This window comes from Anolis carolinensis, unplaced genomic scaffold (genome assembly GCF_035594765.1).
Source record: "Anolis carolinensis isolate JA03-04 unplaced genomic scaffold, rAnoCar3.1.pri scaffold_15, whole genome shotgun sequence".
Classification (NCBI taxonomy): domain Eukaryota; kingdom Metazoa; phylum Chordata; class Lepidosauria; order Squamata; family Dactyloidae; genus Anolis; species Anolis carolinensis.
The window spans coordinates 137,406-157,038 of NW_026943826.1; the positions used below are offsets into that span (position 1 = coordinate 137,406).

Below are 19,633 nucleotides of genomic sequence, written 5' to 3' on the forward strand. Positions count from 1 at the left end.
TCAGCTCCCTCTCTTTCCCTTGTCTGTCTATCTATCCATCCATCTATCCATCCATACCTATCTATCCATCCATCCATCCATCCATCCCTATCTATCTATCTATCTATCTATCTATCTATCTATCTATCTATCTATCTATCTATCCAGCTTTCCTTCAATCCATCCATCTATCCATCTTTCTTTTCATCCATCCATCCATCCATCCATCCAACCATCCATCCTTTTATCCATCCATCCATCCATCTATCTATCCATCCATCTATCCATCCATACCTATCTATCCATCCATCCATCCATCCCTATCTATCTATCTATCTATCTATCTATCTATCTATCTATCTATCTATCCAGCTTTCCTTCAATCCATCCATCTATCCATCTTTCTTTTCATCCATCCATCCATCCATCCATCCATCCATCCATCCATCCATCCATCCTTTTATCCATCTATCTATCTATCTATCTATCTATTTATCCATCCATCCATCCATCCATCCATCCATCCATCTCTATCTATCTATCTATCTATCTATCTATCTATCTATCTATCTAGCTACCTAGCTAGCTTTTTTTCAATCCATCCATTTATCCATCCATCCTTCTATCCATCTTTCTTTCCATCCATCCATCCATCTTTACATCCATCCAGCCATCTTTCCATCCATTCATCTTTCTTTCCATCCATCCACCTATCCATATCTATCTATCTATCTATCTATCTATCTATCTATCTATCTTTCCATCCATCCATTTCCATCCATCTTTATATCCATCCATCTATCTATCTTTCTTTCCATCCATCCATCTATCCATCTTTATCTATCTATCTATCTATCTATCTATCTATCTATCTATCTATCTATCCATCTTTCTTTCTTTCCATCCATTTCCATCCATTTTCCATCCATCCATCCATTTCCATCCATTTTTATATCCATCCATCTATCTATCTTTCTTTCCATCCATCCATCCATCCATCTATCCATCTCTATCTATCTATCTATCTATCTATCTATCTATCTATCTTTCTTTCAATCCATCCATTTTCCATCCATCCATCTTTCCATCCATCCATCTAGCTGCATCTATCCATCTTTCTTTCCATCCATCCATCTATCCATCTCTATCTATCTATCCATCCATCCATCCATCCATCTATCTATCTATCCAGCTTTCTTTCAATCCATCCATCTATCCATCTTTCTTTCCATCCATCCATCCATCTATCCATCTCTATCGATCTAGCTAGCTAGCTAGCTAACTTTCTTTCAATCCATCCATCTATCCATCCATCCTTCTATCTATCTTTCTTTCCATCCATCCATCCATCTTTCCATCCATCCAGCCATCTTTCCATCCATCCATCCATCCATCCATCCATCCATTTATCCATCTCTATCTATCTATCTTTCTTTCTTTCTTCCTTTCTTTCTTTCTTTCTTTCTTTCTTTCTTTCTTTCTTTCTTTCTTTCAATCCATCCATCTATCCATCCATCCATCCTTCTATCTTTCTTTCCATCCAGCCATCTTTCCATCCATCCATCTAGCTATATCTATCCATCTTTCTTTCCATCCATCCATCTATCCATCTATATCTATCCATCCATCTATCCATCTTTCTTTCTTTCCATCCATCCATCCATCCATCCATCTCTATCTATCTATCTATCTATCTATCTATCTATCTAGCTAGCTAGCTAGCTAGCTTTCTTTCAATCCATCCATCTATCCATCCATCCTTCTATCTTTCTTTCCATCCATCCATCTTTCCATCCATCCAGCCATCTAGCTGTATCTATCCATCTTTCTTTCCATCCATCCATCTATCCATATCTATCTATCTATCTATCTATCTATCTATCTATCTATCTATCTATCTATCTATCTATCCATCCATCCATCCAGCTTTCTTTCAATCTATCCATCTATCCATCTTTCTTTCCATCCATCCATCCATCTTTACATCCATCCAGCCATCTTTCCAGCCATCCATCTAGCTGTATCTATCCATCTTTCTTTCCATCCATCCATCTATCCATCTCTATCTATCTATCTATCTATCTATCTATCTATCTATCCATCCATCCATCCATCCATCCATCCAGCTTTCTTTCAATCTATCCATCTATCCATCTTTCTTTCCATCCATCCATCCATCTTTCCATTCATCCATCCATCTTTACATCCATCCAGCCTTCTTTCCAGCCATCCATCTAGCTGTATCTAACCATCTTTCTTTCCAATCCATCCATCTATCCATATCTATCTATCTATCTATCTATCTATCTATCTATCTATCTATCTATCCATCCATCCATCCATCCATCCATCCATCCAGCTTTCTTTCAATCTATCCATCTATCCATCTTTCTTTCCATCCATCCATCCATCCATCTTTCCATTCATCCATCCATCTTTACATCCATCCAGCCATCTTTCCAGCCATCCATCTAGCTGTATCTATCCATCTTTCTTTCCATCCATCCATCTATCCATCTCTATCTATCTATCTATCTATCTATCTATCTATCTATCTATCTATCTATCCATCCATCCATCCAGCTTTCTTTCAATCTATCCATCTATCCATCTTTCTTTCCATCCATCCATCCATCTTTCCATTCATCCATCCATCTTTACATCCATCCAGCCATCTTTCCAGCCATCCATCTAGCTGTATCTATCCATCTTTCTTTCCATCCATCTCTATCTATCTATCTATCTATCTATCTATCTATCTATCTATCTATCCATCCATCCATCTATCCAGCTTTCTTTCCATCCATCCATCTATCCATCTCTATCTATCTATCTATCTATCTATCTATCTATCTATCTATCTATCTATCCATCCATCCATCCAGCTTTCTTTCAATCTATCCATCTATCCATCTTTCTTTCCATCCATCCATCCATCTTTCCATTCATCCATCCATCTTTACATCCATCCAGCCATCTTTCCAGCCATCCATCTAGCTGTATCTATCCATCTTTCTTTCCATCCATCCATCTATCCATCTCTATCTATCTATCTATCTATCTATCTATCTATCTATCTATCCATCCATCCATCCAGCTTTCTTTCAATCCATCCATCTATCCATCCATTGTTCTATCCTTCAGTTTGTTGACAATAAATGGTCAAATAGATGTTATTTTAGAGTAGCTGGCTGTGAGCCGAAGTAAGCTATTTACATAAGCCGTTTACAAGCTGTTTACATAAGCTTATCTATTTGACCATTTATTGTCAACAAACTTAAGCTACAGCCTATTGACTGCATTTACAACCTGAGGAGTCCTATAGAACTGCTCCAAGACTACAGAGACTTTGATTTGTTTTGACTCCCAGCCAGGTTTGAGCCAACTGATTTGCACACTGATATATTGAGTTTTACAGCATATTATATGCATTTGGAGAGACTGGATGTACACATACTGTGTCGCTAACAAACTTTAGTTGGAGTCTTGTTGATCTATGTCTGATATATGTTTTATACTGAAAACTGCTCTGTGTAGCATTTAAATCTGGATGATTGCAGTCTAAAAATCTTGACTCATCATAGTGGGAGTTGTAGTTCACCCTACAGCCAGAAAACCCCACCAGAGCAAACTTGCCCAACATAACATACTTTAAGTACTGATGGAGTTTCTCGGGGTTCACCTGGCATGATGGGAGTTGTAGTTCACCCACAACTTTATGCATTTTGTACAATTAAAACATTGACTTTTTCAAGTAATCCGGGCAACACCAAGGACCCAAGCTTGTTAATTCAATAAAATACAATAAAAAAATAAACTGTTCCTATCTATCAATAATAGTTGATCAATCAAGTCCCAAAAGGTTCCCCCAATGATGACTCGTCTCTGACTCATTTTGACGGCCCAAAAGCCCAGACTGGGATTGACATTTGGCTCCTCTTCTTAGAAAACAAACTGAGCGAACCCACAAAAACGGTATCAGATAGTATTTGACTAAATTCTGAGACCTCGAACCCTTTTCAAGGGTTCATTTCTGGTAAGTCTATCTTGTTTTCTCCGTCTCTGGAAATCCCCTTTGAGGCCAATGTGGACATAATAGGAGCCTATGGATAACTTAAGCAGAGATTCGAACTCACGTCTCAAGTCAAAAAAACTCCACATTGGGACCTTTGGGACCCCCAAAGGCCATCTAGTCCGGTCACAGGACTGGAAGGGACCCCAAAGGCCATCTTGTTTCATTCTGCCATAGAGAAATACACAACTAAAGCCCTCCCGACAGATGTCCATCTGCACTCTGTTTAAAAATCTCCAGAAATGGAAAACAGTGCATCCCACTCTTTTGTCTCTTACAGATCTAGGGTAATGAAATTTCGGCCTAGGACAAAACAACAAAACTACACATCCCAGAAACACTAAACTTGGCAGCACAACCCCTCATCCATGCCTCTATGTTCATACAACAAAAAGAAAAGAAAAATAAAGTCCTAATTAGAGCGAGAGGAATAATTGTTTTTATCCAATTGCTGCCAGTTAGAAGGCTAAGCTCCGCCCAGGGGACAGGCAGAGTTAGGCCTCACTTAGGCCTCTTCCACACTGCCCATTAAATACAGATTATCTGATTTTAACTGGATTTTATGGCAGTGTAGACTCAAGGCCCTTCCACACAGCTATATAATCCATTTATAATGGACTTAATGTCAGGGGAAAACCTTTACCCTTTACCTTAACTACCACCAATTCCTCAATACTTTATTTCCCATACCACTATACTTCGCCACAACAACGTTTTACTATGGAGTAAACAACAAAACCCAGGGAACAGGCAGAGTTAGGCCTCACTTAGGCCTCTTCCACACTGCCTATAAAATACAGATTATCTGATTTTAACTGGATTATATGGCAGTGTAGACTCGTCTACGGACAACGCCAGCTCTTCGGCTTAGAAATGGAGATGAGCCCCAACCCCCAGAGTCGGACACGAGTAGACTTAATGTCAGGGGAAAACCTTTAGCCTTTACCTTAACTACCACCTATTCCTCAATACTTTATTTCCCAAACCACCAGACTTCGCCACAGCAACGCATGGCCGGGCACAGCTAGTGTCTATATATATAAATGTAATGTTCGTTTTACTATGGAGTAAACAACAAAACCCAGGGGACAGGCAGAGTTAGGCCTCACTTAGGCCTCTTCCACACTGCCTATAAAATACAGATGAACTGATTTTAACTGGATTATATGGCAGTGTAGACTCAAGGCCCTTCCACACAACTATATAACCCATTTATAATGGACTTAATGTAAGATGAAACCTTTACACTTTACCTTAACTACCACCAATTCCTCAATACTTTATTTCCCAGACCACCAGACTTCGCCACAGCAACGCCTGGCCGGGCACAGCTAGTAAAATACAAAAGCATTTTTTCCAAAAGTTCAGGCTTTTAGCTGGAAAGATAACGCAGCCAAAGGGCATATAAGTTCGTTTTGGATTTTAATGTTTTATTGAAGGGAGGAAAACACCTTTGGCTTCGTCTTGAAAGTAACTTTTGGTTTCTTCTTGTTTGTCTGAATTGTCTGATTCGAAGCGTTTAGGATAAAGGTAGGTGTTGAATCACCCTTTGGACTACAAAACCCATCACTGTGGACGATGGGATCAGTCGTGGCTACTTCTCCGTGAGGTTGTTTTTCCATTTAGGATAAACGTAAGAGTCAGGTTACCATTTGGACTACAAATCCCATCGCTGTGGACGATGGGATGTGTAGTAACTTCTTGTTTGTGTGAGGTTGCTTCTCCGAATTCACATTTAGGACAAATGTAGGAGCCGGGTCGCCTTTTGGACTACGAAGCCATTGCTGTGGATGATGGGATATGTAGTCCAACCATGGGGATTAGAACCAGTTGCATTTGCAGCGTATGTTGGTCTTTGGGAAGTCCTCTGGACTACAAAACCAATAGCTGTGGATGATGGGATCTGTAGTCGAACTGTAGGGGTTTAGAAAGTTTACATTTGTGGCATACATTGGTCGTTGGGAAGTCGGGTCTACTTCTGGACTACAAAACCAATCACTGTGGATGATGGGATCTGCAGTCCAACTATGGGGATTAAAACCGGCAAGACAATCTTCAAGAATCTGGATTAACATTTTGAACGGGGGCAGCTACGGCATCCATCGCTCCTTAATTCATAACCTGGACGCTGGGATATGTAGTCCAACCCGGAGGAGAGAAATGCCTGCCTTGGTTGGAGCTACTCCCGCCCGAGGTCGTCCACGGAGGGCAGGCGGTCGAAGGGCGGCAGCTCCGTCTCGGCCGGAAGACGGATCCGGACCTCGCGGGGCTCCGGGGACAATGGGACTTGCAGCCGCCGAGCGTCGCTCTCGGAAGGGCACTCCCAGGGGAGGCAGGCCAGGCAGTGGCGCAAGGAGCAGGGCCGCTCCTGCCAGAAGTCGGAGGACGGCAGGCGGTAGGAGCCATTCCTGCGCCGAGAGACAAAGTGCCGGATCCGGACCTCCTTCTGCAAGGGACACAGGCAGAGCCAGGGACCCCAGTCACCCCAGTGGAAGGAGAGCGCTCCTGAGGGAGACACAGAGAGAGGAAACACACCCAGGAAGCCATGGGTCATTGCAACAAGCCACGGTGTATTAGAACAATAGTTTGCACTCAACAAACCATGGTTTATTGCAACAAGACATGATGTATTAGGACTATAGTTTGCACTCAACAAACCATGGTTTATTGCAACAAGACATGATGTATTAGGACTATAGTTTGCACTCAACAAACCATGGTTTATTGCAACAAGACATGATGTATTAGGACTATAGTTTGCACTCAACAAACCATGGTTCATTGCAACAAGCCATGGTGTATTAGAACTATATTTGCACTCAACAAACCATGGTTCATTGAAACAAGACATGGTGTATCAGAACTGTAATTTGCACACAACAAACCATGGTTCATTGCAACAAGACATGGTGTATCAGAACTATAGTATGCACTCAACAAACCATGGTTCATTGCAACAAGCCATGGTGTATTAGAACTATAGTTTGCACTCAACAAACCATGGTGTATTAGAACAAGTTGGCACTCAACAAACTATGGTTTATTGCAACAAACCATGGTGTATTAGAACAATAGTTTGCACTCAACAAACCATGGTGTATTAGAACAAGTTTGCACTCAACAAACTATAGTTTATTGCAACAAACTATGGTGTATTAGAACAAGTTGGCCCTCAACAAACTATGGTTTATTGCAACAAGTCATGGTGTATTAGGACTATAGGTTGCACTCAACAAACCATGGTGTATTAGAACAATAGTTTGCACTCAACAAACCATGGTGTATTAGAACAAGTTTGCACTCAACAAACTATAGTTTATTGCAACAATCCATGGTGTATTAGAACAAGTTTGCACTCAACAAACTATAGTTTATTGCAACAAACCATGGTGTATTAGAACAAGTTGGCACTCAACAAACTATGGTTTATTGCAACAAGCCATGGTGTATTAGAACAAGTTTGCACTCAACAAACTATAGTTTATTGCAACAAACCATGGTGTATTAGAACAAGTTTGCACTCAACAAACTATGGTTTATTGCAACAAACCATGGTGTATTAGAACAAGTTGGCACTCAACAAACTATGGTTTATTGCAACAAGCCATGGTGTATTAGAACAAGTTTGCACTCAACAAACTATAGTTTATTGCAACAAACCATGGTGTATTAGAACAAGTTTGCACTCAACAAACTATGGTTTATTGCAACAAACCATGGTGTATTAGAACAAGTTGGCACTCAACAAACTATGGTTTATTGCAACAAGCCATGGTGTATTAGAACAAGTTGGCACTCAACAAACTTTTGTCTGTGCAACCAACATATAGCTATTAAAAAACCCCTCCACCAAAGTTTTGTGTATAAGAGCTGTCACTAAGCCCGGATTTCGCTTTGACATACAAGCAGCGTTTTGAGTTAAGAGCGAGTGCCCGAGTACAAGGCTTTAGGGCTTCAAGGGAGCAGCCTCCGTGCCTCGTGCTTTTGTCCACTTTTGGAGATTGCGGTCTGCTTTGCTTTGCTTTTGCCCACAACAAACTATAGTTTGTTGACCACCCATTTGGATGGAGAAAACTACATTTCCCACCCAAAACCGGACCCCCGCTTTACCACCGTCCGGCCATAAATCGGCCCCAACGAGCCACAGACCGCAGATCAGAAGCCACCACGTCATTCAACTGCCAACAGAGGGAGCCCCGCAGGAAGGTTGCCGCGGCAACGAAGCAGCCAATGAGAAGCCGGAATCCTCCTTCGGAACTCTTGCTTGGCTAATGCGAGACAATCGCCGCGTCCGCACGGATGGAACACGCAACCCGGGTGGACGCTCCCATGTTTATTAAAAAAATATTTTAACATTAATACTCACTCCGTAATCACCCAATGCATGATACAAGGATTTAAGCGCAAAGGGGGAAAGCCAAGGGGAAAAAACGGAATATCTGTTTTTAACTGGAAATTATTTTGCAAAATAACGTGGTCTGTTGCAGAGTCCAAATTGCATGACTCGGGAAAGGTCCAGCAGTTCGTCCGTCCGGGTTCCTCCTGATATTCGGGAATTCTGGAGGCCAAATAGAAGAACAGAGGCTGGATGGATGGACATCTTCCGGGAATGCTTCGACCATATCTTCCTGGGGTTGGACTAGATGACCCTTAGGGCTCCCTTTCACTTCTATGATTGGACTAGATGATCTTTGGGGATCCCTTCCAACCATACAATTGGACTAGATGACCCTTGGGGCCCCTTTCAGTTCTGTGATTGAACTAGATGACATTTGGGGTTCCTTCCAGCTCTAAGACTGGACTAGATGACCTTTGGAATTCCCTTCTAGTTCTATGGTAGGACTAGATGATCTCTGGGGCTCCCTTCCAGCCCTATGATTGCACTAGATGACCTTTGGGGTCCCTTCCAGTTCTACGGTTGGATGAGATGACGTTTCAGAGTCTCTTCCAGTTCTATGATTGGACTAGATGAACTTTTGAGGTCCCTTCCAGTTCTCTAATTCGACTGGATGACCTTTCAGGGTCCCTTCCAGTTTTCTAATTGGACTAGATGATCTTTGGGGGTCCCTTCCAGCTCTATGAGCGGACTAGATGGCCTTTGGGGTCCCTTCCAGTTCTCTAATTGAACTAGATGACCTTTGGAGGTCCATTCTAGTTCTATTATTGGACTAGATAGCCTTTGGGGTTCCCTTCCACTTCTGTGATTGGACTAAATGACCTGCAAACTTGAGGCACGGTCATCAAGTTTGCAGACGACACCAAACTGGGAGGGATAGCTAACAATCCAGAAGACAGGATGTCATGATCTCCGATCTTTTGACATCTCCGGACACAGAGCAAGCGCTGACAAAGAACAGATGCCAGCCATAAAACCTCAAGTACCCTCTGGTATGTGAGAGCCCCTATAGAAATGGGCAACAGAGAAGATTCTGGTATTCTGTACAATAATGATGTCATGATCTCCGATCTTTTGACATCTCCGGACACAGAGCAAGCGCTGACAAAGAACAGATGCCAGCCATAAAACCTCAATTACCCTCTGGTATGTGAGAGCCCCTATAGAAATGGGCAACAGAGAAGATTCTGGTATTCTGTACAATAATGATGTCATGATCTCCGATCTTTGACATCTCCGGACACAGAGCAAGCGCTGACAAAGAACAGATGCCAGCCATAAAACCTCAAGTACCCTCTGGTATGTGAGAGCCCCTATAGAAATGGGCTACAGAGAAGATTCTGGTATTCTGTACAATAATGATGTCATGATCTCCGATCTTTGACATCTCCGGACACAGAGCAAGCGCTGACAAAGAACAGATGCCAGCCATAAAACCTCAATTACCCTCTGGTATGTGAGAGCCCCTATAGAAATGGGCTACAGAGAAGATTCTGGTATTCTGTACAATAATGATGTCATGATCTCCGATCTTTGACATCTCCGGACACAGAGCAAGCGCTGACAAAGAACAGATGCCAGCCATAAAACCTCAATTACCCTCTGGTATGTGAGAGCCCCTATAGAAATGGGCTACAGAGAAGATTCTGGTATTCTGTACAATAATGATGTCATGATCTCCGATCTTTGACATCTCCGGACACAGAGCAAGCGCTGACAAAGAACAGATGCCAGCCATAAAACCTCAAGTACCCTCTGGTATGTGAGAGCCCCTATAGAAATGGGCTACAGAGAAGATTCTGGTATTCTGTACAATAATGATGTCATGATCTCCGATCTTTGACATCTCCGGACACAGAGCAAGCGCTGACAAAGAACAGATGCCAGCCATAAAACCTCAAGTACCCTCTGGTATGTGAGAGCCCCTATATAAATGAGCTAAAGAGAAGATTCTGGTATTCTGTACAATAATGATGTCATGATCTCCGATCTTTGACATCTCCGGACACAGAGCAAGCACTGACAAAGAACAGATGCCAGCCATAAAACCTCAAGTACCCTCTGGTATGTGAGAGCCCCTATATAAATGAGCTAAAGAGAAGATTCTGGTATACCGTACAATAAAAACCTGTTGGAATCTACCAGCGTGTGTCTTGGTGCTTTTTCTGGTGGAAGACTGACCCACAGCACAACTGGGAGAAGAGAACCTAAGGAGCAGAATCCAAAACGATCTTGACAGAGAGATGGGCTGAAACTTAACAAATTGAAGTTCAACAGGGACAAATGCAAGATACAGTAGAGTCTCACTTATCCAACATAAACGGGCCGGCAGAATGTTGGATAAGTGAATATGTTGGATAATAAGGAGGCATTAAGGAAAAGCCTATTAAACATCAAATTAGGTTATGATTTTACAAATGAAACACCAAAACATCATGTTATACAACAAATTTGGCAGAAAAAGTAGTTCTATACGCAATAATGCTATGTAGTAATTACTGTATTTATGAATTTAGCACCAAAATATCACGATATATTGGAAACATGGACTACAAAAATGCGTTGGATAATCCAGAACGTTGGATAAGCGAGTGTTGGATAAGTGAGACTCTACTGTACTTCACTTTGGCAGAAAAAATGGAAATCAAAGAGACAGAATGGGGGACGATGCCTGGATTGACAGCAGTGTGTGCGAAAAAGACCTTGGAGTCCTCGTGGGGAGGAAGATGAACATGAGCCAGGAATGTGATGCGGCGGCAAAAAAGGCCAACGTGATTCTGTCCTGCATCAATAGGGGAATAGCGTCTAGATCCAGGGAAGTCTATTCTGCCTTGGTCAGACCACACCTGGAATCACACTGGGTCCAGTTCTGGGCACCACAGTTGAAGGGAGATGTTGACAAGCTGGAAAGCGTCCAGAGGAGGGCGACTAAAATGATGAAGGGTCTGGAGAACAAGCCCTATGAGGAGCGGCTTAAAGAGCTGGGCATGTTTAGCCTGCAGAAGAGAAGGCTGAGAGGAGACATGATGAGAGCCATGTACAAATACGTGAGGGGAAGTCCTAGGGAGGAGGGAGCAAGTCTTGGAGACTAGGACGCAAGGGAACAAGGGCTTCAAACGACAGGAAAGGAAGGAGATTCCACCTGAACCTCAGGAAGAACTTCCTCACTGTGAGAAGGGCTGTTAATCTGTGGAACTCTTTGCATCAGACTCTCCTTCTTTGGAGGCTTTTAAGCAGAGGCTGGATGGCCATCTGTCGGGGGTGCTTTGAATGCGATTTTCCTGCTTCTTGGCAGAATGGGGTTGGACTGGATGGCCCATGAGGTCTCTATGACTTTTTGGGGTCCCTTCCCAGCCCGACGGTACATTAAATATCTGGGGGATTCTCTACGTCTCCCGCTCTTTTTCTCTCTCTTACCTTTTTGGAGCGGTCAGTCGTCCGGCTGGTCAAGGAGGAGCGGAGGTCCAGGCTGCTGAGGGCCGGGCTGAAGGTGCGGACGGGCTCCTCCCAGCCGGCCAGGCAGTGCTGCCAGACCGGGAATAAAGGGGTCAGCTCCCTTTCGGGGTGTGTCCAGCCCCCCCTGGGACCCCAAACTCACCGAGGGCAAGGCCAGGTCTCCGGCCGGGTCAAAGCTTTTCCTCCGGTGGATCTTGTGCTTGTAGGCCGGGAGGAGGGTGGCCCTGGGGACGCTGACCCTGCAAGGTTGGACTAGATGACCTCTGGGGGTCCCGTCCAGCCCTACGATTGGGCTAGACGACCCCCACATCACAGGGACTCAAGGAACCTCCACCACGACAAGGGCATATTACGACATACTTATATTAGGCCATATATTGATCTATATATATAAAAGAGTGATGGCATCACGGCAGCGGACAAAACAACAAAAGTAAACACCCCACAACCTCGAAAATTGACAGCACAACCCCTCATCCATGCCTCTAGGTTGATACAACAAAAAGAAAAGAAAAATCAAGTCCTAATTAGAGGGAGAGGAATAATTGTTTTTATCCAATTGCTGCCAGTTAGAAGGCTAAGCTCTGCTCACTTGGTCTCCTAGCAACCCACTCAGCCCAGGGGACCCTAACCCTTAACTACCACCAATTCCTCAGTACTTTATTTCCCATAGCACCATACTTCGCCACAGCAACGCGTGGCCGGGCACAGCTAGTGTTATAATATAATAGGAATATATTATCAATATTATATATCAAAATACTAGCTGTGCCCGGCCACGCGTTGCTGTGGCAAAGTGGTGGTGGTATTGGTTAAAAATTGTTGTGTCATTTTTATTTGACGTTATTTGCATTTTTTAATTAATTTTATTGTAATTTATATTTGTATTTATTATATTTTATTATTTTCTTGTATTATTTTTAGTTATTTTCTGTTATTATAGTATTTTATTGTATCAATTTTTAGTGTTTTTTATTATTTTTATTGGGTTGCTAGGAGACCAAGCTGGAGGAGCTTAGCCTTCTAACTGGCAGCAATTGGATAAAAGCAATGATTCCTCTCTCTCTCTAATTAGGACTTAATTTTTCTTTTCTTTTTGTTGTATCAACCTAGAGGCATGGATGAGGGGTTGTGCTGTCAATTTTCGAGGTTGTGGGGTGTTTACTTTTGTTGTTTTGTCCGCTGCCGTGATGCCATCACTCTTTTATATATATAGATAGTAAAATATAATACAGTAGAGTCTCACTTATCCAAGCTAAATGGGCCGGCAGAAGCTTGGATAAGCAAATATCCTGGATAATAAGGAGGGATTTAGGAAACACCTATTAAACATCAAATTCAGGTATGATTTTACAAATTAAGCGCCAAAACATCATGTTATACAATAAATTTGACAGAAAAAGCAGTTCAATGAGCAGTAATGTTAAGCTGTAATTACTGTATTTACGAATTTAGCACCAAAGTATCATGATATATTGAAAACATTGACTACAAAAACGGCTTGGATTATCCAGAGGCTTGGATAAGCGAGGCTTGGATAAGTGAGACTCTACTGTAATCTCTAAAACCAGGACAGTCAATAAAAAGCAACACTCTGGAAGCAGGAAAATTGGGAATTCCAGAAAGGAAACAATCAGGGCCAGCTAACACCTCCCAACAAAGGATTCCCCCAGCCAGGCTTTGAAGCTGCAAGGCCATTAAATGCTAATCAAGGTGCCTATTTGCAGCCTTCATACCTGCCACACCGAGACTATTAATTGCTGTTCAACCTGGCCAACCAAGGATTCCGCAAGGGAGAAAGCGGCCAGGCTTGCAAGCAGCAAGGCTATTCAGTGCTGTTCAACCTGGCCAACCAAGGATTCCGCAAGGGAGAAAGCGGCCAGGCTTGCAAGCAGCAAGGCTATTCAGTGCTGTTCAACCTGGCCAACCAACATTTCCCCTAGATGGAAAAACCCCAGGCTTGGAAGCCACAAGGCTACTCTGTCCCATTCAACCTGGCCTAGCAAGGATGCCTTATGTAGAAAGCAGCCAGGCTTTTAAGCTGCAAGGCTATTCTGTGCAATTCAAGCTGGCCAAACAAGGATTCCCCTACAAAGGAAGTAGCCAGGCTTTGAAGCCTGAAAACGGCCAGGCTTTGAGGCTGCAAGGCTATTCACTGCTCTTCCACCTGGCCAACAAAGGATTCCCATAAGCCACAGTTATATTATATTACTAGCTGTGCCCGGCCACGCGTTGCTGTCGCGAAGTCTGGTGGTTTGGGAAATAAAGTATTGAGGAATTGGTGGTAGTTAAGGTAAAGGGTCCCCTGGGCTGAGTGGGTTGCTAGGAGACCAAGTGGGCGGAGCTTAGCCTTCTAACTGGCAGCAATTGGATAAAAACAATTCTTCCTCTCCCTCTAATTAGGACTTCATTTTTCTTTTCTTTTTGTTGTATCAACCTAGAGGCGTGGATGAGGGGTTGTGATGTCAATTTTTGAGGTTGTGGGGTGTTTAGTTGTTTTGTGCGCTGCCGTGATGCCATCACTCTTTTATATATATAGATTAGTGGTGGACAAATAATATTTTTGAATATTTTAAACAGATTTTTTTTTTTTTGGTAGCCTCACCTGACAAAGGCGGGTTCCACGAGGGTTTCCGGAGGTTTCCGGGCGCGGGGGGTTCTGCACACGGCACATGCCGGTTCCGGACCCATTGGTTCCGGAAAGAGTCGCTTGTTTATCCGGTAGCAGAAGACGCCTAGAACCCCCCAAAATGGGAAGAAAAGTCACTGGAGGCCACCCTTCGAGCCTCTCCAATGCAACCCTATGGGATTCTTGGGACCGGAAGTCAAGGAATTTACTGACGGTAAATAGGACTCTAGATCCCATTTTCAGAAACAAATCTGACCGTACATTGATGGGACGTGGGATCCGTGTCACGGCTCGAAGCGTCGGAGCTCTCCAACCTACAAATGGGAGAGCAGGAGGTAAACAAACAAACAACAACAACACGGCCTCTATAATTTGGGTCCCTCCGTTGTCAAGGGTTCACGACCATCAAGACAAGTTTGAGTCCGACTTTCGAAGCCGGGCTGTGGCGCAGCTGGCTAGTAACCAGCTGCTATAAATCACTACTGACCGAGAGCTCATGAGTTCAAAGCCCGGGTCGACCATTAAAAAAAAATAAAAATAGCCCCGGCTTGCTGTTGACCTAGCAGCCCCGAAAGACAGTTGCATCTGTCAAGTAGGGAAAATTTAGGTACGCTTTATGTGGGAGGCTAATTTAACTAATCTACAACACCATAAAACTGCTCACGAGGAAAAGAATGAGGAAGAACAGCCACCAATGGACGGTGAAGCAACAGCTCCCCCTGTGGCCGGAATCGTGAAGCTGGAAAGATGTTTAAAAAAATGCCTCTGTGTCTGTCTAAAACTGAATGTTGTTTGTCTGTTGGCATTGAATGTTTGCCATGTATGTGTTCATTGTAATCCGCCCTGAGTCCCCTTCGGGGTGAGAAAGAAGGGCGGAATATAAATACTGTAAATAAATAAATAAATAAATATGGAAGAATTGTTCGTTCAAGTTCGGACTGAAACCCGGAGCGCTCACCATGACTCCCGGTCGACAAGGCAGTCTTCCCGGTTCACCCGCCGGAACTCCTGCAGTTCGGAGAAGTATTGATCCGGTTTCTCCGTGATGGAAGAATCCATTTCAAGGAGTCCTAGAGAGGGAAAGATAAAAATAAAATAAAAATAATAATTATTATTTCGGTAGTACTAGGAATATTATCATCACCATTATCATAAACATTATCAAACACTTCCCAAGTGTCTAGGACTGTGTGATGTTGTATTATTATTATTATTATTATTATTATTATTATTATTATTGTAGACACAGCAAACAAGATAGATACGCTGGACTTCGTATCACAAAATCACAAGTCGAACACTTCCCAAGTGTCTAGGACTGTGTGATGTATTATTATTATTATTATTATTATTATTATTATTATTATTATTGTATGAGACAGCAAACAAGATAGATATGCTGGATTTCGTGTCACAAAATCACAAGTCGAACACTTCCCAAGTGTCTAGGACTGTGTGATGTATTATTATTATTATTATTATTATTATTATTATTATGACACAGCAAACAAGATAGATATGCTGGATTTCGTATCACAAAATCACAAGTCAAACACTTCCCAAGTGTCTAGGACTGTGTGATTTATTATTATTATTATTATTATTATTATTATTATTATTATTATGACACAGCAAACAAGATAGATATGCTGGACTTCGTATCACAAAGTCACAAGTCAAACACTTCCCAAGTGTCTAGGACTGTGTGATGTATTATTATTATTATTATTATTATTGTTGTTGTTGTTGTTGTTGTTGTATGACACAGCAAACAAGATAGATATGCTGGAGTTCGTATCACAAAATCACAAGTCGAACACTTCCCAAGTGTCTAGGATTGTGTGATGTTATTGTTGTTGTTGTTATTATTATTATTATTACTACTACTACTATATTGTATGACACAAGATGAATATGCTGGATTTCATATCACAAAATCACAAGTCGAACACTTCCCAAGTGTCTAGGATGTGTGATGTATTTTCGGATGATGCGTGCAGATCCCAGTCGGGTGGCCTTTTGCAGTTGGCAGATCGTAATTTTGTCAATGTCCATTGTTATTATTATTATTATTATTATTTCCAAGCTGGAAAATCCCTGAAAGCAGGACACAAAGGCAAAGCAAGGCTTCCTCAGAGACATCCACAGCAGCTAGACTGCTCCTGCCGATGGAGGCTTTCCCAACTTGGATCAGAAATCCTTATTTCGGGAGACTCTTTGGGCCTGACCTGCGATCCAGTCGTATCCGAGGAACGGCCGGGCAGAACTTCTTCCGGAAGGAGCCGCACGTTCTTCCGGGCCGGACACAAAGGTCACTCGCGGGGCTTCCTTCTAGGGAAGACAAAGGATGCTTTCTCATGGCAGGGTCCCATAGACGTGCCCTGGAGGACCCAGGAAATGCCTAGAGGGGCACCTTGGGCTTCTCTCGCTGGTGCGGCGTCAGCAGGACGGGCTTGGGGGCCGGAGGCATCCGGACCCTCGGCCTTCCACCCGGCGCCGCTTCTTTTCCCTGGGAAGATCCGGAAGCTTCCGCCGACGGCACCGGAACCACCGATTGCGAATCCCGGTCTTGGCTCTCCTTCTGGAAACAAGAGCAAAACCATGATTGGACTAGATGACCACTGGAGTTCCCTTCCAGCCCTATGGTTGGACTAGGCGACCATTGGGGTCCCTTCCATCTCTATAATCAAACTAGATAATAATAATAATAATAATAATAATAATAATAATAATAATAATAATAATAATGAGGGTTGGAAGAGACCCTTTGGGCCATTGAGTCCAATCCCTTTCTGCCTTTGTGCACTGAAAGCACAAGCAAAGCACCCCTGACAGATGGCCACCCAGCCTCAATTTTTATTATTATTATTATTATTATTATTAATAATAATAATAATAATAATAATAATAATAAAGAGGGTTGGAAGAGACCCCTTGGGCCATTGTGTCCAATCCCCTTCTGCCTTTCTGCACCAAAAGCACAAGCAAAGCACCCCTGACAGAAGGCCACCCAGCCTCAATGTTAATAATAATAATAATAATAATAATAATAATAATAATAATAATAATGAGGGTTGGAAGAGACCCCTTGGGCCATTGAGTCCAACCCCCTTCTGCCTTTGTGCACTGAAAGCACAAGCAAAGCACCCCTGACAGATGGCCACCCAGCCTCAATGTTAATAATAATAATAATAATAATAATAATAATAATAAGGGTTGTAAGAGAAGAAGAGACCCCTTGGGCCATTTAGCCCAACCCCCTTCTGCCCTTGTGCTGTGGGGGTCGGATAAATGGCTTTGATGGGCCTTAGTTTGGGGACCCCTGGACTAGATGACCTTTGGGGTCCCTTCCATCTATCATTGGACTAGATGACCTCTGGGGTCCCCTTCTTGCCTCCTTCTCCAGCGTTGTGGACGATGGGACCTGCTTCCTGAAGGCTTCCTGGTTCGCTTTCAGCTTCTGCAAGAGATCCTGGTTCAAGAGGCGCAGCTTCTCCAAGTCCATTTTCCTGCTTCCAGAAATAATAAACAAGTCGATCATGTATAAATGTACAGTAGAGTCTCACTTATCCAACATAAACGCTGGATAAGTGAGACTCTACTGTATATATATTAAAAATGTCTCTACTTATGAATATATGAAATAATGTATATTTATCTATGTATCTCAGACAGGGACAATTTCCTCCTAGATTTTCTGTTTTTCCTCCACCACAGACATCCCAGTGTTTCTGACTCAATCCCTTGGTCTGGAATTTGCATAACCCCGCCCACTGCCACTCCCTTAACCCTTGAGAGCACACTCAACCCCACTCACCAGAGTGGGAGTTGTAGTTCGCCCTGCAGCCAGAGAGCACACTCAACCCCACTCACCCGAGTGGGAGCTGTAGTTCGCCCTGCAGCCAGAGAGCACACTCGACCCCACTCACCCGAGTGGGAGCTGTAGTTCGCCCTGCAGCCAGAGAGCACACTCGACCCCACTCACCCGAGTGGGAGCTGTAGTTCGCCCTGCAGCCAGAGAGCACACTCGACCCCACTCACCCGAGTGGGAATTGTAGTTCGCCCTGCAGCCAGAGAGCACACTCGACCCCACTCACCCGAGTGGGAATTGTAGTTCGCCCTGCAGCCAGAGAGCACACTCGACCCCACTCCCCCGAGTGGGAATTGTAGTTCGCCCTGCAGCCAGAGAGCACACTCGACCCCACTCCCCCGAGTGGGAGTTGTAGTTCGCCCTGCAGCCAGAGAGCACACTCGACCCCACTCACCCGAGTGGGAGTTGTAGTTCGCCCTGCAGCCAGAGAGCACACTCGACCCCACTCACCCGAGTGGGAGTTGTAGTTCGCCCTGCAGCCAGAGAGCACACTCGACCCCACTCACCCGAGTGGGAGTTGTAGTTCGCCCTGCAGCCAGAGAGCACACTCGACCCCACTCACCCGAGTGGGAGTTGTAGTTCGCCCTGCAGCCAGAGAGCACACTCGACCCCACTCACCCGAGTGGGAGTTGTAGTTCGCCCTGCAGCCAGAGAGCACACTCGACCCCACTCACCCGAGTGGGAGTTGTAGTTCGCCCTGCAGCCAGAGAGCACACTCGACCCCACTCACCCGAGTGGGAGTTGTAGTTCGCCCTGCAGCCAGAGAGCACACTCGACCCCACTCACCCGAGTGGGAGTTGTAGTTCGCCCTGCAGCCAGAGAGCACACTCGACCCCACTCACCCGAGTGGGAGTTGTAGTTCGCCCTGCAGCCAGAGGGCATATATATACACATATATACACATATACATCAAATATAGAGAGATGAATGCAATATAAAGAAGAATAATAAAAAATAGTAATAATGTGTGTTCCTAAGCAAACCTGAGAGCACAACAAAAGCACAGCACTTGAGCGTTGGTTTCCCTGTGACGTAGGCAACGCCTCGTGTCCTGATTGGCCAGCTCCCGCGTTTGTCACATTCCAGGCTGCCATGCAACGCGAGGGGCGGCCTCTTAAAGGAGCCGCAACCTTTTTGGCTTGCCCTCACTTATCCAGCATAAAGTGAGTCTCACTTATCCAACATAAACGGGCCGGCAGAACGTTGGATAAGCGAATATGTTGGATAATA

At 43.8% G+C, this 19,633-nt stretch overlaps 1 protein-coding gene across 8 annotated transcripts; it reads right to left on the reverse strand.

The window, feature by feature from the left end:
- Nucleotides 1–404: 404 nt before the first annotated feature.
- On the reverse strand, nt 405–19,531 carry miip (migration and invasion inhibitory protein). 8 transcript variants are annotated; one of them, XM_062965643.1, is made up of 10 exons: nt 19,387–19,531; nt 17,927–18,041; nt 16,946–17,113; nt 16,761–16,863; nt 15,491–15,602; nt 14,794–14,846; nt 14,509–14,638; nt 12,046–12,142; nt 11,865–11,972; nt 405–6,556 (listed from the first exon to the last, which is right to left on the reverse strand). In XM_062965643.1, exons 2-10 carry the CDS (start codon nt 18,035–18,037, stop codon nt 6,161–6,163), a joined length of 1,278 nt encoding a protein of 425 aa, XP_062821713.1. In that variant the 5' UTR covers nt 18,038–18,041; nt 19,387–19,531; the 3' UTR covers nt 405–6,160. The 8 variants fall into 8 exon arrangements, with proteins under 8 accessions (XP_062821713.1, XP_062821714.1, XP_062821717.1 ...); XM_062965644.1 differs by having other exon boundaries at nt 17,927–18,044; nt 19,387–19,493; XM_062965647.1 differs by lacking the exon at nt 19,387–19,531 and adding an exon at nt 18,406–19,279.
- Nucleotides 19,532–19,633: the final 102 nt, after the last annotated feature.